The sequence below is a fragment of the Aspergillus welwitschiae genome (assembly GCF_003344945.1).
Source record: "Aspergillus welwitschiae strain CBS 139.54b unplaced genomic scaffold BDQ94scaffold_29, whole genome shotgun sequence".
In the NCBI taxonomy this organism is placed as follows: Eukaryota; Fungi; Ascomycota; class Eurotiomycetes; order Eurotiales; family Aspergillaceae; genus Aspergillus; species Aspergillus welwitschiae.
In genome coordinates, this window is record NW_020798723.1 from 38,373 (window position 1) to 59,622 (window position 21,250).

Here is a 21,250-nt window from a genome sequence, read left to right on the forward strand (position 1 = left end):
ACTCTACTAGTCCCATGAAGGAAGGAGTACAAACCCCAAGCCAACATGTAACGTGACAAAGTCTCATAGATCACCACTACTCCCCATCCAGCAAGAAGGTTCCTCCATGTTCTTCCTTTCCGAAGAATAAGAGAAAGAGAAGAGGGGGTAAAAGAAAAAGGAGCAGGTGACACACGGAGGGTATTCCAAATCGTCCTGTGCCAATCCTACAGCGCCACCCCATCATCCAGCATCTTGGCTGACTGGATGGCGTTCGGTATGGCTGACACGGGACGGATCCATTGGTTGAGGGTCCCAAGGTCTAGGTAGGGTACCTGACGCCGTGGCTGAACCATAAGGCTGATGGCGATCAAACCAAACTAAACCAAGGGGGGGGTGGGTGGTTGTCGCACTCACTGGAAAGAAAGGAAAAGGAAAGAAGAAAACGAAAGGTTGATCGATCGACGCACTAGAGCAAGCAAGCAATAGAAGTATATGCAGAGTTAGGTTCGATTTGCACCGGTCCGAACTAAAAGGGGTAAGAGAGACATGTGTATGGATGGAAGAAGCAATAGGAGACGAGTTGAGGCATATTATGGGTAGAGTGAGAGTTTGTGAGGATGATTCTAGTCACCACCCATCCATGACGATGTAGGGTGCGTTTGTATGATGGTTTATTGCAGGCTCGTGGTCTGTTCCATCTCTTGTATGCATCGTAGATGGTAGGATGTGGTCACTGCTTCGGATAATGGTCTTCGCTATCTCTGATACCCTAGCTAGATGCAAGTCATACTAAGGGTATGACCGGTCTCGATGCCATGCATATCATCCGCATGCAAATCGCGATCTATCTTTCATCCGTTGCGGATCGCGATTGAGTGCAGCGAAGCTATACTGAATCGTCAGCCAGCCACCAGACACGACATCTTAAGAGAAGCAGGTGATCTGTCACGGATGGTTTGATAGCTATCTACCCGACGCATCTATCCGCCATCAATCTTCCTCGTTCTATTCCAGAATCGTCTGCACATCTGCCAAGGTGTAACTACCAAACTCTACGCTACATCTATTGCAGTAGATTAGGACGAATCAAGTGCCATCACTGGCAGATGCAGAGCATGTGCAATTATCTATGGGCCATTCGGCCAACTATCAATTATGTCCCCTAAACAAATATGTCCCCAGTATGAATCGCCATGATCCAAGTCCCGCTTATTTCATGGCATGCACCGTGTACTGACCCGTTCCATATATTCAGTAACAGTCCCTCAGCACTGATCGAACCGGCAAAGAGAGAAGAAAGAAAGAAGTGACATAAGAAACGACAAGGATTGAAGGCCACCGCAACTCCCGGGCGCCGCCCAATGTAGACAGTCAAGATTCAAATGGCAAGCCCACAAGAAAAAAACAGGAAATGTAATGGAATATAGACATGTGCGCTCGAAGGCGCGGGGCAGACATACTGCGCAGCTCTAGTCTGCCAACGATTCCGCTCGATGATCGGCCTTGCTGCTGGCCAACAGAAGTCGTCGAGCTGGGCCGAATTGCAGGTGACATCAGACGCAAGCGCATCTGTATTCATGAGTGAAGATCATGAGACGGTTCATTCGGTGACTGGCATAAGGCGCATGCCCAAGTTGAGTGATATGTTGCTGAAACCTCCTTCAAGGTCTGGACCAGGTGCTGCAAGGCGGGTCAAGTATGGCCATCATCAGCGAAGCGATGACTCGCAAGACTTAATCAACACCTATGCTGCAAGCGTTGGCAATCCTTTGATTGGCATGCAATGATCAATGCATGATTACCAGCGAGAAGCTGTCGATCCAGGGTCCACTGGAGCCGGAAATGCCGGCAATCTTATAACCAAGTGGGGGGATCAGAGTGTACCTGGATTTCCGTTAGAAAAGCGGGTTTAGTAACGAGGCAGAAACAGGCTTGTTCATACCCTGAGCCTCCCGAGGCGTTTCCATAGATGCCAGACTTCCTGCCCTGGCTGGTCAAAATCTCGATGCCATCGACCCACGCTCCAGCGCGAACATAGAAGCCAAGTATAATTTCACCTCTCCGGGTATCTGTCAACTTGTTAGACCATAATCGCACAATCCCATCAGAACTGCGCCATGCACTTACCAAGCACAAAATCATCAGGCTTCCCACCACGATTGCCGAAGAGCTGGCTCGTAGCATCCTCGTAGAAGAATTCCAGACCATAGAGCGCATTGTCATGGTATATCCGAATAGAGGTAAGGATCTTAGTCGACGACGCAGAGGCACAGTCAAGCAGCAGCTGCTCTGGTTCACTACCTTCGAGCTGCGAAAGGCCCACCTTGTTTCCTCTGTACCCGGTATGACTCTTGGGAAGCTTGACCAAGTTCTGCTTCGACTTCAGATTGCTAACCGAGTCAATGTTGTGACTCCCGAGGGCGCCAGAGTAGACGACCACACGGATAGACTTCTTCTTCTCTTTCTCGGTTCCATACACGCGTTGTCGCAGTTCGCTTTCCGTCACCGTGACCTGCCTTGGCAGTCCGTTGCTGCTCGACTCGCTGTTCAAGTATTCGATAAAGCTGTGGCATACATTGTCGCCTTCAGCGTAGAGTTCCATGAATGCGATACCCGTCGAGGCAGTGAAAACGATTTTACCGTTCTCCACCGGCCAAACCGAGACGCTATCGTCCGAGCCCACAGGAGCATCGCCGGGAAGCCGGAAGCAGGGGTGGAACCGAAAACGCAAAGTGTCCAGCCGATGCCAACTACACTCATCTTGAGGTAGGCACAATTTGAGGCCCTGCGTCTTTGTCCGAGTCGCAAAGGGCTCACGTGTAAGGAAAGTCCGGTTAAGACGAACATAGTCCCTGAGCATGATACCCGACTCCTGATGTGGACATCCAAAGAGATGTCCGACTTCATGGAGATGAGCACCAATACCGATGTTAGCGGCTTCCCAGCTGGAACCGCCCTCACCGGAATCGTTAGCCACATAGTCTGTGTCAGTCCTGGTGCAGTCCGACAAGGCGTCTACAACATCCTCCAAGCTGGTGGGGTAGCTCTGCAGGCTGTGGGAGCCAAATATCGCTAGCTTGAGATCCCCGGTGCCTGAGCCCAGAGCGGCGTGGCCAGTGATGGTCTGGGTGCCTACATCCCAGTGGGAGTCGAGAAGCAAGACCGAGACGTACTGCTTCTGACCGGGTCGAAGACGGAAATGGTCTTTCACCGCATCTCTTGCGATGCGGAACAGTTCATCCTTGTGGGTAGCAGAATCATTCTGCTGGGCGAGGTTGAGATCTCTGAGCTCTGCGACCGTCTTGTCAGTCCGGACAACGTGGACCTTGGCCTCATTCCGCATCTGGCCATTGAGGGCATCACGGCGGCTCAAAGTGCCTGCTTGCCATTCTTCTTCGAACCGGAAACACCGACGGCCAAAATTGTTACGGAACATCTGTTCACTAGTGAATGCCTGCCAAAGATACGCCGCCATGCGGTACTTTTGGATCGCAGTTTCGAGACCATTTCCTTCCCGCTGTTGTCTCTCGGGCACGGCGTCAAATGTGCCATCGGAGTCCTTTCCGAGCAGAACGACGAGGTGCAAGGGCGGCGTATTGACCAAGGGAAGGTAGTTGATACAGATATATGACGTATGGACAGTCTGATGCGCACTGCCAGACGAATTTTTGGCTGTGACAAAGTCGAAGCGCAGGCGATTCGGCCCCGGAACCAGGTGCACCAGGGTCTTGAAGTGAGCAGATGTAACGGGCCACGGGACCGAGGGGAAGCTGTCCTGATGGTGGGAAACCGTTACAGTTCCGTCCAGCGGATGTTGTCTTGGGTCTCCTATTTGGCCATACACCAGCAGTACCTTTTGATGGACCTGTGGAGGAAGTAATAATAGTCAGCCCTGAATACGCTCATTGATCCAGTAACGAGGAATCAGAAAAAAAGAGTAGCGGAGTACAAACCCAAGAGTTATCGGAGATGGAGATGATCCTCGGAGCATAAGGAGAGGAGGGAGTAGGCGACCGCACAGCCCCATTGACAGACATATTACTGCCAAACTGCAGAGAGTAATCCAAGTGGTCAGTCAAGGAACCGCACCCGGAGTGGGTCACACTTACATAGGCGCTATTCCGCTGCGACGGAGCCGTGAGCAGGCCAGGGCGTTGGGGAGGCGCAGAAAGAGGAGAGACGGCGTTGTTGGAGGTGCCGTTGCTTTCGCTGAGGGATGGTAGATTGGGAGAAGAGAGAGTTGGCTTGATTGACGAGGGTGGAGTGAGAGAGCTGTAGGAGGCTGTTTCAAGCGTGGATGATGATTTTCCCGAAGTCATTTCCCCATTGGACTGAGACTCGTTGGACTTTGTCTCTGGCGCTGACTTGCTGGGGTGAATGTTGGCTTTCGAGCGACGACGGAGCTGTTTAAACAACGGCATGATGGGCGGTGTTGCTGGTTGCTGGTTGCTGTTGCTGCTATGGAAGAAAGAAGAAGGCCGGAGGGTAGTTGGTGGATGGGGCAGTAAGTATACCGGAGAAGGCAAGAGTGACCTTTGCCTCGTTTTTGCCTTCTTCAGGGAGGAATGAACTGGACTCTTCTAATTGAGAAAGCCAAGTAGAAGTAATCTGCCAGGGATAGATGAACGAGCGACTGCGATTCAAACGCTGTTTCTTTTTTCTTTTCTTTTCTCTCTCTTGTTAATGGTTTTCAATTACTTTTATTTTTTTGGTCTTCTTTTCTTTTGTTATTTTTAACGAGAGATTCGTGGACAGCTCAGCGTTGACGACAACGAGAAGATCAGAGAAAGAGGAGAGCGACCGTTTGCGGCAGCGAGTGACGAACGAATGGCAGAGACACCCCGCATCAACCAGAGTGGCATCCAGGAACCGGGCGAGGATGAAAGTATAAACGAGAGGAAAGGCTGGAATGGAACGTCAAGTGACAATTGACTTAGCGGAAGTCCATTTAGCGAGCTGGCAGGAAGGAAGTGGAATGATGGGGGGAGAGAGAAAAATAGAAAAAAAAAAAATTATAAAACCCAGGAATGATCCCAGAAACAAGGAACGAGGGACTTTCCGAGGGGAAGAGCGAGGAAAAGAGGGGAGAGGGAGAGGGAGGGGGCAGGACAGGACAGGCAGAAGGGGGGAAAGGGAAAGGGAAAGGGAAAGGGAAAAGGGAAAAGGAACGAAAGGGAATTAATTGGCAAATTGGCAAAGCAAGCAAGCAAGCAAGCCAGCCTGGAGACAAGAGACTCAGAGAGAGAGAGAGAGAAATCAGGATGGAGTCGATTAGTGCCTGGACTAAGAGCTAATCGCGAACAATAATGTCATTGGTATGTGAGACAGCAAATAATAATGCAATCTCACCTGTCTCTAATCGGCGTAGACGAAGACCTAGATCCAGTACCTCCTTTCGAACCCAAAGCTTGTTCTGTTCTTTTCTTGTCTCATTGCGTGGCTTGAATTTAGTGAGGGAGTTAGTTACATGCTACTATCTTAGTTGGTGGTTACTGTCTTCGGTTGAAATCAGATCTGACCACTAATATGACGAACTAACTCGGGTTGAACGACGTTGATTATCGGCTCATCTTCCCTTCCAGCCTCCATCTGTTTCCATCTAGAAAAATCAAATCGAACCCGATCATCGGTCTCGGGGAGGGAACTTTGTTTCCAAAAAAATACCAAGTACAGTGTGAGAGGTATAGAGAGTGATCAATATGGCACTTCTCGGTGTCCAGCCCACGATGATAATAATTTAAAATTATCGTTCTAAATATACTAATATAATAATGACGATGGTAATAATTAACACCAATTTAAAAAAGGAAAAAAAAAAAAGAAAAAAGAAGAAGAAGAAAAAAAAGAAGTAAAATTGGTCCAGGCACTAAAAACGCAACTGCCACTCTGCAGTGGGGCGCATCCAGCTGCAGCTTCTTGTCCGTTGCGAATAGACAAGGATGTGTTACGTAGGCTGGCGGCCACTGGCCAACGGGCGGGAAGAGATAGCCTTCTTGGTTTCACCGTCTCACCACCCGAGACGGTGGAGCCAAGACGATCGCCGGCTATATTTGTCTCCGTTGGCGGTGCTTTGCTACTTTGTTAGTCTCTGCATCGCACTGCTCCTGCGTGCTGACTAGGATGTCCAGTAGGAGTAAGTTAGTCAAGTCCAGCAAGTCAAATTTGCCCCCTCCTAACCCCCTCCCCCCATCCCCTCTCCTCCCCCCAAATGGGGCTTTATCTGACCCTTAATGACCCTGGCCGGTTATCTGGTCCCGGAGTAACTTGGAGTCTCATATTTCAGGGTAGACCGGGCCTCTGCAGGATGACAAAAAGGGGGTAGATAAGAAAAATAGATTTCCAGTAGAAATTGGCGAAGAAAGATAACCAGTACAAGTTTAAGTAGATAGGGACCGCGCAAGAGTCAGTGCTTTTTTTGGAGGGAGAACATGGGACCCCTTAGGTCTCACCAACACTAAAGCAGTAAAACCAAGAGTCTTATGTCCCCAGCACGTCCAGTGGAAAGAGCATGGGACTGCGAGGACGGTACCAAGTTCTTCGTTCCAAGCACAAACAAGTAACTAGTAGTTGCTAGCATAGGCGGGTGGTTGACATCGTTGTTCCATTGTGTTTTATTCCTGCTCTTTGCCCCTCCCCCTCTCTTCCTCTTCCCTTTTCTCTATGCGCGAACTATGTTACAGATTTTAATCAGACTTCCCGTTTCCATGATTGCTTCACTGGCATTTTGCTTCACGGAGTATCTCCGGAATAGAGTAGAGTACTAAACTAGCAGAAAGGGAAAAGGAAAAGGACGCCAGAGCCCCAACCACCCAGCTACCAAGGACTAAAAGATTAGTAGCGTAAGTAGTGGTACTTCGGGGTCGTCATCGCCTCTCCCCTTTCCTTATCAACCACAGCTGCCAGTTTGCCTGGAGGGCCTGAGATTACCCGGAAGGGTTTAGACCCTGCAGGACGAGACGGGGCCAGTCCGCATGAAGCAGAAATCCAGATCCATCCATCCCCAAACCTGGATGGATCCTGCTAATATCCCTCCTCGTTAGTATTAGTATCTCGTTGGCTTCCTTGGGGGCTGTGAGTCGGCGTCGGAGCCTGCCACCTCTTCTGTTCCTTATCACACGCCCTCAACTTGGTCGGACTGATTCGCTCCAGCGCAATGTCATCATCCGCCCAGATCCTCGCGAATCTTCTGCATAGTTAAGTAACTCATGACTTCGGCAGTATTGCTGTTCTAGTTCCTGTGGGGTTTAGTCCCAATCAGAACCGCCCGCGGACCTTTTTTTTTCTCTCTCTCTTCTTCTTAGCTGTAGTAGCACCTACTTAAGTGCTTACTGTGGTCGTGAGTGAGATACTTCTAAGTAACGGAGAGGCTTTGAGCATGGTACTTCTCAGCTAGGTGCATACTAGCCGCTCCTCGTACACGTCATGCTTTTGCGTTCCCTGTTTCTTTAGTTACTGGGGTCCCATAACCTCGTCCCGTGTTGCTTTGTCCCGAATTATCAGTGCTTTCGCAACCTTTTCCTCGTCTCTAGCAAATCTCTCTCCCTGGTTTTTCATTGCACGAGGACCACCCAGTCTCCACCACCGTAGGGCTGGCTTGCAATTCTCTGTCTCTCATTTCCCGCTGAATAATCATGGCAATCAATCTGCTAAGTTAGTCAATGAGCTCCCAAACTAGCTAAGGAGCAAACAACAGATGATCACTTCCTTTAGAACAGTGATCTCCGCTAGCGGGTTTGTCTCAAGAGCACAAGGCAAACACATAGATAACTGCGGCGACAGAAGCAACAGGAAGATGAGTTTAGAATGTCGGGTACCACTGCTCGGGGTCCGACATACTCAACGCCCGGTCCAGCCAAATCCGAAGTGTTGCACTGTCGGCCCATAGCCGCCGCAAAGGCGTATTTACAATGACCCGCGTGCTCCAGAAGAGCTTGCTCTAACGCCTACTTCATAACTTGCTCTCTGTTTCAGCCGAGTGTATTTATGAACCATATGGCTGGCCGATACTCCGTGATTGACTGCCGTGTCCATCATACTCAAATGCTGTTAACACTGAACATCTGCCTGGCCTCCCCATTCGGAAAGTATAGGCAGCCCATGTGTAGAGATGCGTTGGTCAAAGTCTACTACTATTTGAACATCGGCATACCCAAAAAGGAAGAAGACCGGGTCAGTACGAAGTATTCCTACGGTCGGCAGGCATCGATCATTGGAAGAATTGTTATTATGCTCGATCGACTACTGAGGAAGTGAGGAGGAAGAATTCCTCTCTCCACAATCGCACGGCTGAAGAAATGCTGCGGGCGAGACAAAGAGAGGGGCAGGAATGAATGGATCGGAGAATTCTGTGGCATGTGTCTGACCAGTGGTGCGCTGGTGCATTCCGAGATGATCGCAGGAATCATTGGTTCAGAGTGGACGAGAGTTGTCTGCCGGCTGCTTCAGAAGCGAGTCGCAGCGTTTAATTGTGCAACTTTTGTGTAGTATAACTTAAGCCCTCACGAGTCATGAATTATAGGGGATGTGAAAAAGCAAAGAAAGAGAAGGAATAATCAAACTCATGTCGAATAGAGAATGAGATGCATCAATTATCAAGTCTGTCACCTGTAAGGAATTCAGCTGCTATTGACGGCGACCGGGGAATCCATCCGTCAGAGGGAAAAAAACATCCCTTGGCTCAAACTGGCGACGATGGCAACTCTCTTTATCCACCACCCTCCCTCAATTGAAGAAACTTCTTGCCTTTCCCGCATTCCCAACACAAAGACCGTTTTCTTTGAGGTTGCAGGTTACCCAGGCAGGCCCGGACGACTTCCATACATACCAGCTATTCTCGCCGCTTCCGTGCCCGTGGGCGCTAAACGAAGAAGGGATTTCCCCAGAGTTCGTGGCTGCTTTAGGCCCATAGCCTCCCTTCCCTTTGCTGACCCGAGCCCAAACTAACCTCACTAAAACCACCGACTAAACTTGCCTGGTGAACTGAACCAACTACTGCTCTCTCTCACTCACTGGCTGGCTGCTAGCTCGTCACTCCGCTTGCCAATTGGATCCCATTGCAGACTCCTCTCCTCAGCCTTTCTCTCCCCCCTCCTCCCTTGTGCACCACCGACTTGACTCCTCCACTTCGAACCTGGACGTGGTTTCAAGCCCTTTACTCTCAGGGCCCGCACCTCATCAGCCGTCTTCGGTCGATGCTCACTGCCAGAGCTCTTCTACCGGCTGAACAGCGCTTCCTGTCCTCGATATTACCGAGCAATGGCTCTTACTCAACCTTCAACTTCGGAGAGGACGATCCGCAAAATTGACATTGCCCAGGTATGTGCACTGTCCTTGCTCTGCATGATGTGGTCTAAAATTTTACTTTTACCCTCTCTCCCTTGTCTGTCCAAGCCAAGTCTAATCGAATGTGTTTCTTTCACCACTAGGTGTCCCTCAGCCTTCAGGATCGTTTAGGCCTCGCCAAAGTCAAATATCAGAACGGACGTCTACAGGCCCTCGGACCAAACCATAATGGCGGAATACAGGTGTGCTTGGGAAGTGACAGGCCGTCGGATTCTTCGTCGGAGGTCTCGCACAGCCGGAGTGAAACCCCATTGACTCCGCCTCCCTTGCCCAACTCGTCATATTCGAAGGAGCTCCCTCGATCGTCTCGGAATAGACATGCAGCAACCTTCGATTCAAAGGCAATGCAGCCCATGCTGTCTGCCAGCCGAAAGCGTCTACGATCGGACTCGATTACAGACCGTACGGTTAAAGCCCCCCGGGTGTCTTGGAAGAGTTCACACCACCTGCCTGAATCGTCTCCAGGCTTCAACCGACAGCACCTGAACCGACACCTTCCCCTTCCCTTCATGTCAGATATCCCCGAGTATTCCTCGCCGGCATATCCTCCTCACTCAGAAGACGACAACGACCCCGACCTCCCCGTTCACAGTTTTCAGCATGTCAGCTCTATGGCAGGCTCTTCACCTCCCCGCACGCCTCCTCCCAAGCACGCCCGTCTATCCCGGAACGACCGACAATTGCGGCATGCAGACGGAGCAGATTTGCTTCTGTACCTGGCCAATTCCCCAACTCCGGCCAAACCGCAGCAGGCTCGGGACTTCCCTCCGTCGACTCCTCCGAGCCAGCACGCCGCTCTCCCGTCACTAACACCCACTCCTGGCGGCGGCGGCGTCTTCCCCAACTTCGGCACTCCGAATCAACAGTTCAACTTTGCCGACTTTGTGAATGTAACACCCAGTCCTGCCCAACCTCCCTGGGGCGGTCGCACGCCTGGAGGGCCCTCCAGAACACCCCTTGCGAACAAGGAGCGAAAGAGATCTAATCTTGACGGCCTGCTGCCCCCGAGCACGGACAGCCCGAGGAACCGCGGAAAGGGGCCTGCCATGGTCCTCCAACTCGGTGAAGAGCTGCGACCGGAAAAAAGCAAATAAATCTGGATGTACAGATTCTACCCTTCTTGTCTATGCGTTTTCCCCCACCCCTATTGCTTATGACTCCTAATGACTGTTATGTTCTACCCACCTTCATACCCCGCCACTGTATCCAATGTCTAGTCAAAGTTCCCTTGTGTTATCCGGCCACGCCCTGTCGTGGGCCGGTACTATCGAAATAATGTACACGCCACCTGTCCATACCACATACCCCATTTTCTTTATGCCATGTTTTCCAGAGGACTATTGGAAACTGATTTCCTTTGTGTGCAAACATATCGTGTGACTCACTGTTCGGTTAATCTTGACGTTCCTTGTCCCTACTATCAACCACAGATACTCATGATATTGCTTTGATCAAGCAGAATACAATAGTACCATTCCCACACGATTATACATCTCAATCAATGACCAAAGTCTCTACCTCATGACGTCTACACTTGACAACCCTGTAAGTTATCATCAGGAACCGTATCTGACAACGAAAGTCACGAGGAATTACGACCCCGCAATGCCTCCCACCCGGAAAAGGAAAGAGAATGACCCGTGTGCGGCTAACACAACGAATTTGCAAAATTGTGTTTACGCGACGCGTTTTTTCTTCTCGGGAAAGTTTAATTCGTGTTGATTTCGCGTTAAAGTTAAGCTGTTTTGGGTTTAGCGCGGGCTCGGTTGGATCGGGGAGTTTGCTTGTTTGGGGTTAGCTTGAGATCAGGGATCTGGGATTACAGTGTGAGTACGTATTGGTGGTGAGAGGGGCACGTGATGGTTTTCTATCTACCATATAGAGAGTGAGTTGTTTGTAGTAGTAGTAAGTAGTAAATGATTATATTATATAGAGGTATGTGTCTTACATCCAACGTTCACAGTATCTAATTACTCTTCCTGCTCCTCAGCCAATGGCTCACCCCCCTCCTGCTTCGTCCGTTCCGACTGTTTCCTCCACAAATAAGCCAGATAGTCAGACGTGGTCGCCTCATCGATCGATTTATCCTCTCTGACTTTGAGAAATCGAGGAAACCGCAGACTCAGACCCCGTTCATCGCTAACTAATCCCAGAGCGGCCGTGTACGTAGGACTCAGCGTGATATCTGCGAAGGCCATCTCCCAAACTTCCTGCGATTCGAACCACACGTCCGGCTCGCCGTAGTATTCGACGTAGCTGGGGCGGGAGATGACATTGGGGGTACCCTCCGCGTACTTGTCCTTGTTGGCTTGGTAGAATTTGTCCGTGAAGCCCGACATGCACTTCGTTACGGCTTCGAGACCTCCGGTTTCTGGGTTTCGAACCGCAAGGAGGATCGGTGACCACCATTTCGCTTTGCGGCCTTGGCCGTGCCAGCCGGCTATGGGGATTAGGTCCAGGGTCTCGGATGAGGTGCTGTAGTCTTTTTTCACTTTGAGCCAGGATTCGAGGCGCTTATCAGGCTCGTAGGTGGAGAGGAGGGCTTTTCGGCGGGTGTTTTTGGTGGGTTTGTTGTCTGTCATGTTGGTGGTTGGTTGGCCGGGTGTGGTGGGTGTTCCGTTGGAAGTGTCGACAGCTGGTGTGTCAATTCCTTCGAGATCAGGTTTCGGCATGTTGTCGAGCACTTTGACCATGATGCCTTCGCATTTGGTGTCTGTGGCACTCTTGAAAAATTCTAATACTGCTTCGGAGTCGGCTGAGGTGGCGTCAAGACTCTTCACCCAGGTGAACCGTTTGGGGATTTCCACGAATAAGCTCCGTAGCAGCTCTCTTCGCTCGCGGAATGATCGGTCGAGTAGTGGTTGGCCGTTTAGGTACATTAGGTCAAAGGCAAACAGACACACGTTGACTTTGATTGCTCCGATATCGACGTTCTTCTTCGCGCGATTGGTCAGGATTTGGAAAGCCTGTAGTTCCCCCGTTTCTTGGTCAACGGCAACTACCTCCCCTTCGAGGATGAAGCTTGATACGCCTTCTCCTCTTATCTCTGGGACAAGAGACACCAGGTCTGGGTATTTCTCCGTCATATTCTCCAAGTGACGGGAGAATATTGATACTTTGCCTTGTACATCGCAATGCACTTGCGCACGCTGTCCGTCATATTTGTATTCACAGCTGAAATCGCGCCCTTGCAGCTTCGTTAGCATGTCTGACAGATCCCGCGTGATGCTGCCTAGCATGGGTCTCAACGGAATATGTATCTGAAGACCACAGCGGACAAGAAGTTCATCTGTAGCTCCGACTTCAAGCAAGCAGGGGACGAGGTCATCGTAGTCCGGGTGTCTCGCATACGACGCCTTAACGATCTCTTCTGCGTTGCCGTAGATCTCAGCCAGCTCCTCTTTCTTCATCTGTGCCATTTCCCGCTGAGAGTATATTGAGAATCCCGCTCCCTCTGGTTTGGAGTACAGGAATGCTCTAGCCAGTGCAATGAGCATGGTAGTCTTAACAGCGCCGATGCGTAGATTTTGGACCAGAGTTCTAACAATGTACCGACTCTCTTCTGCACCACGGGCATCTTGCAGAAGTTTCTCGACGATCCTTTGCTTTGTCTCCTGGCTTCCACTCCCTTTGCTCATAGCTATCTTCTTGAGCGACTGGTAGACACCTTTGATTCGAAGCGGTTTAGGCTTCATCAATGTAAAAGACTGTCTCTTCTTGGCCTCGAATGCTACGTCGCCAGCATCGCCGTGCTTGTCGTACAGAGTTTTAAGGCCTTGGCTGTTCAGTCCGTACACCTTTTTGAGTGCTTTTGATATCGAGGACCCGCCAAGTCCAAGCTCCAATTCGTCGTATGGTGGGGATATGGAATTAGTCGCAAGCCATACAGCGGGAAGCACACTGGACGGGTCGGCCTCAATCAACACGCGGAGGAAATTGACCAATGTATCGACGATCTTGATGCGACTGGTTGTGGCGTTTGCGAGCACAAAAGCTCTGGTCAGGAGGGCGTATGAAGCGTCGCCACCTTCCGAAGCCCAGTGTCCTTGCAGCTCGTGCGCATATTTGGAGGCATCGAACGTGATAGGACTCTGATCGAAAGGAACTGCAAGAGATACAGTGTCCTCCGTGCCTGTGGATGACTGCAGTGACAGGACGCCTTTCTTCTGCACTTTGGCCGGTTCCCGATCGTTATCGCCTGTGATTGATTGTGCCGAAGTAGGCTCATCACTAGGCGTGTCGACTTGCGGATTTGAAAGCGCATGCTCCTGATCCCATTCGGCCTGCAGCTTACGAGCAAGCGCCTCGTCTGACAGAGTTTGTTCCGTGGGGACTTCGGGTACAGCATCAAATGCCTGCTGCGTCTTCTCGGCTTGCTTGGCTGCCTGGCCCTGGAAGAATGACGCTATGCTCCGGGAGCGCTGGGGTGTAGATCCGGGATCATCCCTCTTGCGTTTTTTAGCTGGACTGGACATGTCGAAGGTGTTTATAACTCATTCATATAGGTGTACGATGTATGGCAATGGCATACGACATTGCCCATCCCGCGCGCTCCATAGTGGCTGCAATGCGGGCGGGAGTGACGTTGTTTGCGGTGGAGGCGGAAGATGAGCTGGAGCAAAGGGCGGAAATGCCCAAGGCGGAGTTGGCGACACCTCGTCCTTCTCCCCGTGTTTCTCCCCCGCCAGCTTACCCACAATGGCGACTCCAGCTTCTGCCCTGTCGTCGCATGAGAGGACTCGGGTTGAGGATTATCTGAATGACAAGCTGCAGGTTTCTGCCGACTTGGAGAGTCTTGACTCATTGCTGTCAAGTCTCCGAGCCCAGCATGAGCTCCAACGCAAGCAGGTAGAGCAGTACTCCCATCCTAAGTTAACAGCAGACATTCAGAGACACCTACTGACAAGCTGACTGTAAAGCTAGCAGAGGCACACGAAGCGCTATCGAATGCCACAAAAGCCTCCAACGACCATGCCGAAGCCACTCGGAAGCAAGCCGAAGCATTCAACGAGCAACAGGCCGATATCGACCGGCGCTTGAAGGAACTCACGGGGTCGGATTCTAGCGATGAGGCAGCGAAACGGTTCGAAGCGAGTATAGAGAAGCTGCGGAGGCTCGAGATTTCGAGGGGTTATATGACGTTGCTGAAGGAGGCGGAAGATCTGAGGTATGGGGTTGTAACATGTCCTGGGAAAGACAACGGTCGCTGATCTTCGATACAGCAAGGATGCCTTGAACAATATTAAAGATCAACCCCGGACGGCGATTCAATCGTACACCCGACTGCGCAATATCGCCCAATCCCTCAGAGATGCTCAGCCGGCTGCAGAAGGAGCTGCCCCTCACCTGGTCGACTACGTGGGGAAGCTATCGTCCGCCCTCAGGGAGCAAATGAAATCAGACTTCGCCCAACGACTACAGGGAACAATGGAGCAAATGAAGTGGCCCTCGAAGGATCTACACTTTCCGGAGGACATACAGGCACAGTGGAGGGAGAATGTGGAACTGCTTTTGGACCTGCAGAAACCGTACGTGGCATCAAGGACAGCTTCAATGCGTGGGTGTAACCAATCAGCTATAGGGAACTCAAGTCTCATGCCTCTGTGCCGAAAAACCACGGCGCTGAGCCGCCGGTTTTACTGCCATTGGAAGTCATGGTGCATCCGCTCGAACTGCGCTTCAAGTACCATTTCAGCGGAGACAAGCCGACAAATAGGCTTGACAAGGTACGTATATCGCTAGCAGTAACGAAGACTAGTCTCTAATCTAGGACAGCCCGAGTACTTCCTGGCTCATGTTATGGACTTGATCAACAACTTTGGGGGATTCTTCGCCTCGTTCCTTCAACCCATCTTCGACCAGGAGGCGCAGAACGTCGGCACGGATATGGGGTGGAATTTCTACAATGCCTCTCACGCTTACATCACGGCGCTCCTCCCTGTTTTGACGCATAAGATAGCCACGTTTCTGCCTCAGATCTCAAATCACCCGCAGCTCCTGAGTCACTTCATGCATGAGTTGATGAACTTTGACAACGAAGTCCGCGAGTCGTGGAACTACCTACCGGACCCTTACTCCACCGAGGACTGGCGGGGAATGACCTGGGAAGTCCTGACCAAACAAGGATGGTTTGACCGCTGGCTTCAGATTGAAAAGGAATTCGCATTGGCCCGCTACAAGGAGATCGTCGACACCCCGGATAGCGGTCACATCGACTATGAAGGCGTCGACCTCACCTCAACCAAGCCCACCAAGGCTGCAATTCGGGTGAATGATCTTCTCGAGACTATAACGGAGCGTTACCAGCCCTTGTCCTCATTTAGCCAGAAGCTGCGCTTCCTCATCGACATCCAGATTACCATCTTCGACCAATTCCATGAACGCTTGCACTCCGCACTCGAAGCTTATCTCGCCATGACCTCCGCCATCGGCCGCACCGTCCAAGGCGCCGACGCAGCCAGCATCGAAGGCGTGGCCGGGCTCGAACGACTCTGTCGAGTCTTCGGCAGCGCGGAATACCTCGAGAAGAAGATGGAGGACTGGAGCAACGAAGTCTTCTTCGTCGAACTCTGGACCGAGCTCCAAGATCGCGTCCGACAAAACAAAGACGGCGGCAAGAATGTAGCAGGCACCATGTCCATCGCGGATGTCGCATCGCGCACGTCCCAAGCCGTTAACAACAATCACGACCGAAGCACAGGTGCATCCTCATCAGAAGGCGCTCTCTTCGACGAGACCGCCTCCGCCTACCGCCGTCTCCGTCTTCGTTCAGAATCCATCATTACCTCCACACTCACTTCAAACGTGCGCTCCGCCCTGAAACCCTACTCCCGCGTATCCACCTGGGCTTCCATCGCCACGAGTAACACTACTGCTCCTCTCCCTCCCACCTCCGACCTCGCCCCAGCCATGCGCACTCTCTCTACCGAAATCACCTTCCTCTCTCGCGCACTGGGAGTCGCTCCGCTCCGCCGCATCATCCGCCAGGTCCTCCTCGCTATTCAGACCTACCTCTGGAGCAATGTTCTCACAAGGAACACTTTCTCCGCGTCCGGCGCTGCGCAATTCATCAGTGACGTCGAACATCTCTGCAGTGTCGTTGATGCTGCCCTGGGAAGCGGAGCAGGGCAGGCAACAGCTGGCAGCTCTATCAAGAGCATAAATAAACTAGCGGAAAGTCTTATTCTCTTGGGATTAGAGAACTCGGCTGATGCGAAGACTACCGCTACAACGGAGGACTCCGAGGTCGATGGAGACACACGCCCTGGGCTATGGGAAGTTGAGAAACGACTCTTCAAGGATAATGAGAGCGCGCGGGTTGTGCTTGCAGAATTGGGGATCGAGAGTTTGACGGAGGCGGAGGCGAGGAGTGTGCTTGAGAGACGGGCGGAGATTGGTAATTAGTTGAGAAGGTACACCGGGGGTGTATATATGGATGATGGTGATTTCTGAAGTCGCAGTAATTAGGTAGTATGAGATATCCACTGTTACAATTCTAGTATGCATTCAAGTATAGTATTCTTCTGGCTCATCGTATTATTCACTGTATTTATCGTTATCTACCCACCCTCTATGTATGTACCCTCTATATTTATACCATCCTATCTATAGCCCAGACTTTTGTTTCTACAGATATAATCCAAAATATATCCAACCCGAGACAAACTTACCACACTAACCAAACCCATCCCTCATTGATGCACAACAGGCCCATGCCCCCTCTCCCCCAACCTCCTCGTCGACACCTCCCCGGCACTCTCCCTCTTCAACCTCTCCACAATCCCGGGCCCAACCTCTTCAATCGCCCGAATCAGCGCCTCAACTGTCTCCCTCGTCGTCTGAACATTAACCACACAACGGAAGAACTTCCCATTGCCCACGGCATCCTCATCCCCACTCGGCGGGGCAAAATCCACCATGAACCCCTTGTTCACAATAGCATGAGTGATCTGCTCCGTGACCTTACTATTCGCCTTGCCGCGCTCCGTCTCATTCGAGACCAGCCCGCGCGGATGCACGAACGCACGGTTCGGCGCATAATGGAAGCACACCTGCAAGCACGGCGGCGGGTTCTCGCTCACGAGGACGAAGTTCTGGTTCTGCTCGACCAGCGTAGCGAGGTGTGCTGCCACGGCGCAGGCGGAATCGATCTGGCGCTCGTACCCGGCGGTACCGTAGTAGGTCCAGCTGAGGAAGAGCTTGAGAGAGTCTGCGCGACGGCCGCATTGGAGAGTGAGATCCGCGAGGTCCCAGACCTCGGGGGAGTCGACGACGAGTTCGGTCTCGCCGTTCAGGGTGTCTGGTGCGGCGGCGGTGTCTTCGTTGTGGAAGAGGTAGCCGGCGGGGAGGGTGTTGGCGAGGTGGAAGCGACGGATGTCAGCGGCGAGGAGGAACGAGCAGGTGACGGGGACGCCGAGCATTTTGTGAGGGTTGATGGCGATGCTGTCTGCTTTTTCGGCGCCGGAGAGTTTGGCGCGTTGTTCGGAGGAGAAGATGAAGGAGCCGCCCCAGGAGCCGTCGACGTGGAACCACAGGTTGTATTTCTTGCAGATGTCGGCGATTTCGTGGAAGGGGTCGAAGGAGCCCATGACGGTGGTGCCGGCGGTGGCGTTGACGTAGAAGGGGGTGCGGTCCTCGGCGAGGGCCTTTTGGACGAGGGCTTCGAGCTCGGAGGGGATCATGCGGCCTTGTTTGTCGATGGGGACGGCCCATACGGAGGAGCTGCCGAGGCCGAGCATCTGGGCGGCCTTTTCGATGCTGTAGTGGCCGTGGGCGCTGGTGAAGAGCACGAAGCGGTAGTTGCCATTGCCGTCTTTCTTGGTGCTGGGGTAGAGGTTGTTGCGCGCGATCACAATGGAGGTGGTGTTGGAGGCGGAGCCACCTTGGACGGAGATGCCTCCGGCGCGGGGCCCATTGAGGCCGAAGAGAGAGGCAAGTTGCTTTCCGGTGTGTTTCTCAATGACTGTGAGGGCCGGGGAGACCTGGTAGACGTGGACGTTGGTGTTGAGCGCCGCGAGGATAAGCTCCGACGCTACGCCGGGGGCGTTGGTTGATGCATAAAGCTTGTCGAGGAATCCCTGGTGCCATGTGTTGACCGAGTAGCGCAGAACCTTGCGCAGGACGTCGATCAGACCGTCTTGTCCGGTTCCTTCATCGGGGAGGTCTAATTGGAGGAGTTTCTGCAGCTCTTCTGGCTTCTTGTGTTCTACGAGGGACGTGCCTCGGGGCTGGGAGTCGCCATTGGTGCCGTTGTGCAGTGATTGCTGGGCCAAAGGGTCCTCGTCGGCGCTTCGGATGAACGGAATGAGCAGGTCTTCGACGGCTTTCAGAAGCTGTAAAGCAGTCAATTCGGTCAGTATTGCGCTAATTGGAGGATCAAAGAATGCCAGCGGTACACAGACACAGGAGCCATGATCAAGGCTTATGCACAAGCTCGTCAGACGTGAGAATGAGCATGACTCACATTTTGTACTTCATCGGCGCGACTGGCCGGCGGGGCAGAAGCCATGGATGCGGGGAGAGAGGACGGAGATGATGAGGAGTAATCAAGGGGAATATAGAAGAGATATTGGGAGGTGGACAGAGGAGAGAGACTGTACACGACGATACGGCAACAGTTCCAAAGAAATCCTCGAAAAAAAGTCAAAGAAAAAGCAGCCCATGGAGCAGCAACTGTGGCTGTCAAAAGTCAATCGGAACGGCAGGCGGGAGAAGAGGATCCACTGAAGTGATGACATTTTCCGGGTATTCGACATCATGACCCAGTCTTTGGTGGAGATCCGGCTCTAATGGCTGCTCAGGAACCATTCACACATTAGACAAGGACCCTAGGATTTGAGATTTGCATTGAATTCCAGCTGAGTGCTGATAGGTTGGTATTACATGCCTCGATCACGACTTTTTCGACCCCGATCACCTCATAACACGCCCAGAAGATATAGCTAATATACACGGTCATAGCCCCAATTATGGTTCATTATACATGGAATAGAAGGAGGTCAAATTATACGGCAGAATAGATGGCAGAAATGTGTCGCCCACATACCACGCGCTGCTCCATGCTCACCGTGCGACGATCAACCTTGCCCTTGTGGCGAGGCATGATCTGAAGGCGCGCTTCCTGCTGCTCGTCTGCCTCCTCCGGCGGGGCGTGGATGTAGTTCGGCTTAGATAGATTACTGCGCTTGCCTGTACCCAGCTGGAAATGTTCGTTGCCTCCCCACCAGAGCGCATCGTATCCCCAGTCACGGGTCTCATTCAGGGTGCTGGAGGGAGCTGAATCCACATGGGTACTGTTGTCCATAACTGCGGAAACGTGTGTCGTACCGACTGAGAGATCATGGATGCGGATGGGCGTCAGGCGGTTGGTCTTCTCGTCAAATTCGGAAAGACCACTCAATGCCTTCACCTTGGCGGGAGCGTCCTGTACATGGGTCCATTTGCCGGTACCTAGAGCTCCCCAGATGCCCCGTCCGCAAGCCCAGGTATCGGCAGTGACGCGTCCCAGGTCACGGAGGGTGGCAGGGTCCTCCTTGGAGCTAAGTATGCGCTGCGCATCCACGGTGAAGAAGCTGTTGGCACCTCCAGCCGCAACCCGAGTGGCCTTGGGCAACCAGGGACCGCGGTAGAGGTTCCTGATGGGCACCAGAGTCGGGGTGTCGCAGAAGGGCGATGACGGGTTGAATTCCATCGCTAGCTGCCCAAAAGAGTTATCGCCAAAGGCAAAAACATTGCCATCCTTGTCAAGGGCGAGCGAGTGGTAATCACCCGCAGCAATCTGAACAATCTTCGAGCCCTTGAGCGCAGTGATCTCGTGAAGGGCATCCACCGGCCCCTTGGGGCGAGTGGCCCAGGTCAAGCCGGGGATACCGAGCTGTCCAAACGAAGGGTAATTTTCAGTAGAAGCAGCAAAAGAGAACACTCGGCCGGAGCTGGTCAAGAGAAGAGCATGGTCGAGTCCGCTAGCGAGAGCGGTTATACGCTCGCCCAGCTTGAGAGCCGGCTGCAGCAAGCGGTAGCTAATACTGGACGTTCCTGACCGGAAAGGCACCCATGAGCCCTCCTTGGTCTTGCGGCCACCCAGCTGGTCCTCCTTGGCAATGGGTAGTGAGTAGACATTGCCGTCCGAGGACAATGCAAGGATCCGATCGTTAGACATGCACAACGAAGCCAGATTCTTGCCGGTAAGGGTCTTCGTGGGTTTGAACTCGGTCTCTGAATAGCCCTTGCCCCATTGCACCAAGTCGCCGTCCTCCGTAATGGCTGCTCCGGACCTCTCTCCGAGCTTGAGGTCTCTAAGCACTTGACCTTCAAAATAGGCAAACTTCCGGGGAGTCTTCACCACGGACTCCTTCGAGTCCGGATCAACCACGCGATAGACGTTCGTGCCCCAGACATAGACACCGGGACTCTTAACGCTCCGCTTGTGCTGCACGTACTGCGAGCTCAATTCTTCAGCCGACTTGGTAAGGTCTTTGACCTTCTCCACTGGCTTCTCAATCTGGTTCCGGTTGGATGTAGCATAATCGTAGATGAAAAAGGCAGCAGTGCCTGCTCCTGCCACGCCCAAAGAATTCCGGAGCCAGTGCGAGTTAGCCGATGGCTCCGATCCCTTGTTACCGCTGGCATAACATCTGCGCCAGGGCGTGGCGATAGATCGGTTGTTTCTCACAAGGCGACGTGAAGAGTTGGTGACGACGGTCGTCACCGATTGCCGCCCCCGATGAGTCCACATGATGTTTGGCAGTGCTCAATAAGTTCGCACGCCGAGTCTGTAATCGATTGCCAGTTTCTTGTTTAATTCCCGGTGGATCTGGATCGATCAATGAGGAAGAGGCAAAACATCAGCTGGATGTTGCGTCAAGTCGCGTAGGCGGAATATGACAGCAGAATAGCGCATTGAAGCCACGCCGGATTCATTGCTTCT

The 21,250-nt window shown here is 52.3% G+C and overlaps 7 protein-coding genes across 7 annotated transcripts; 3 read left to right on the forward strand and 4 right to left on the reverse strand.

The window, feature by feature from the left end:
• Nucleotides 1–1,083: 1,083 nt before the first annotated feature.
• Nucleotides 1,084–5,067, reverse strand: BDQ94DRAFT_148477 (zinc metalloproteinase family protein). Its single transcript, XM_026767201.1, has 5 exons — nucleotides 4,092–5,067; nucleotides 3,936–4,031; nucleotides 2,110–3,847; nucleotides 1,925–2,051; nucleotides 1,084–1,866 (listed from the first exon to the last, which is right to left on the reverse strand). The coding sequence occupies exons 1-5, from the start codon at nucleotides 4,401–4,403 to the stop codon at nucleotides 1,770–1,772; spliced, it is 2,370 nt and encodes a 789-aa protein (XP_026623484.1). The 5' UTR covers nucleotides 4,404–5,067; the 3' UTR covers nucleotides 1,084–1,769.
• A 4-nt stretch (nucleotides 5,068–5,071) lies between these two features.
• On the forward strand, nucleotides 5,072–5,771 carry BDQ94DRAFT_148478 (uncharacterized protein). Its single transcript, XM_026767202.1, has one exon. The coding sequence runs from the start codon at nucleotides 5,289–5,291 to the stop codon at nucleotides 5,505–5,507; it is 219 nt and encodes a 72-aa protein (XP_026623485.1). The 5' UTR covers nucleotides 5,072–5,288; the 3' UTR covers nucleotides 5,508–5,771.
• Nucleotides 5,772–9,093: 3,322 nt separating this feature from the next.
• On the forward strand, nucleotides 9,094–10,923 carry BDQ94DRAFT_148481 (uncharacterized protein). Its single transcript, XM_026767203.1, has 2 exons — nucleotides 9,094–9,297; nucleotides 9,408–10,923. The coding sequence occupies exons 1-2, from the start codon at nucleotides 9,238–9,240 to the stop codon at nucleotides 10,416–10,418; spliced, it is 1,071 nt and encodes a 356-aa protein (XP_026623486.1). The 5' UTR covers nucleotides 9,094–9,237; the 3' UTR covers nucleotides 10,419–10,923.
• A 325-nt stretch (nucleotides 10,924–11,248) lies between these two features.
• Nucleotides 11,249–13,799, reverse strand: BDQ94DRAFT_181129 (putative DNA ligase I; the record flags this gene model as incomplete). Its single annotated transcript, XM_026773822.1, has 1 exon — nucleotides 11,249–13,799. One exon carries the CDS (start codon nucleotides 13,797–13,799, stop codon nucleotides 11,295–11,297), a length of 2,505 nt encoding a protein of 834 aa, XP_026623487.1. The 3' UTR covers nucleotides 11,249–11,294.
• A 223-nt stretch (nucleotides 13,800–14,022) lies between these two features.
• Nucleotides 14,023–16,855, forward strand: BDQ94DRAFT_181131 (RINT-1 family protein; the record flags this gene model as incomplete). Its single annotated transcript, XM_026773823.1, has 5 exons — nucleotides 14,023–14,172; nucleotides 14,244–14,491; nucleotides 14,547–14,852; nucleotides 14,906–15,050; nucleotides 15,100–16,855. 5 exons carry the CDS (start codon nucleotides 14,023–14,025, stop codon nucleotides 16,726–16,728), a joined length of 2,478 nt encoding a protein of 825 aa, XP_026623488.1. The 3' UTR covers nucleotides 16,729–16,855.
• A 160-nt stretch (nucleotides 16,856–17,015) lies between these two features.
• Nucleotides 17,016–18,832, reverse strand: BDQ94DRAFT_161262 (pyridoxal phosphate-dependent decarboxylase family protein; the record flags this gene model as incomplete). Its single annotated transcript, XM_026769357.1, has 2 exons — nucleotides 17,016–18,656; nucleotides 18,788–18,832. 2 exons carry the CDS (start codon nucleotides 18,830–18,832, stop codon nucleotides 17,016–17,018), a joined length of 1,686 nt encoding a protein of 561 aa, XP_026623489.1.
• A 95-nt stretch (nucleotides 18,833–18,927) lies between these two features.
• On the reverse strand, nucleotides 18,928–21,147 carry BDQ94DRAFT_148487 (RCC1 domain-containing protein). Its single transcript, XM_026767204.1, has one exon. The coding sequence runs from the start codon at nucleotides 21,056–21,058 to the stop codon at nucleotides 19,328–19,330; it is 1,731 nt and encodes a 576-aa protein (XP_026623490.1). The 5' UTR covers nucleotides 21,059–21,147; the 3' UTR covers nucleotides 18,928–19,327.
• Nucleotides 21,148–21,250: the final 103 nt, after the last annotated feature.

What these genes read in the sequence shown, in the direction of transcription:
- BDQ94DRAFT_148477 (XM_026767201.1), bottom strand. Translation starts at nt 4,403, where the DNA reads ATGCCGTTGTTTAAACAGCTCCGTCGTCGCTCGAAAGCCAACATTCAC. An exon ending in CCATCTCCGATAACTCTTGG is followed by an intron (nt 3,848 to 3,935) that starts GTTTGTACTCCG and finishes CTTCCTCCACAG; the next exon opens with GTCCATCAAAAGGTACTGCT. An exon ending in GCCTGATGATTTTGTGCTTG is followed by an intron (nt 2,052 to 2,109) that starts GTAAGTGCATGG and finishes ACAAGTTGACAG; the next exon opens with ATACCCGGAGAGGTGAAATT.
- BDQ94DRAFT_148478 (XM_026767202.1), top strand. Translation starts at nt 5,289, where the DNA reads ATGTCATTGGTATGTGAGACAGCAAATAATAATGCAATCTCACCTGTC.
- BDQ94DRAFT_148481 (XM_026767203.1), top strand. Translation starts at nt 9,238, where the DNA reads ATGGCTCTTACTCAACCTTCAACTTCGGAGAGGACGATCCGCAAAATT. An exon ending in GCAAAATTGACATTGCCCAG is followed by an intron (nt 9,298 to 9,407) that starts GTATGTGCACTG and finishes TTTCACCACTAG; the next exon opens with GTGTCCCTCAGCCTTCAGGA.
- BDQ94DRAFT_148487 (XM_026767204.1), bottom strand. Translation starts at nt 21,058, where the DNA reads ATGTGGACTCATCGGGGGCGGCAATCGGTGACGACCGTCGTCACCAAC.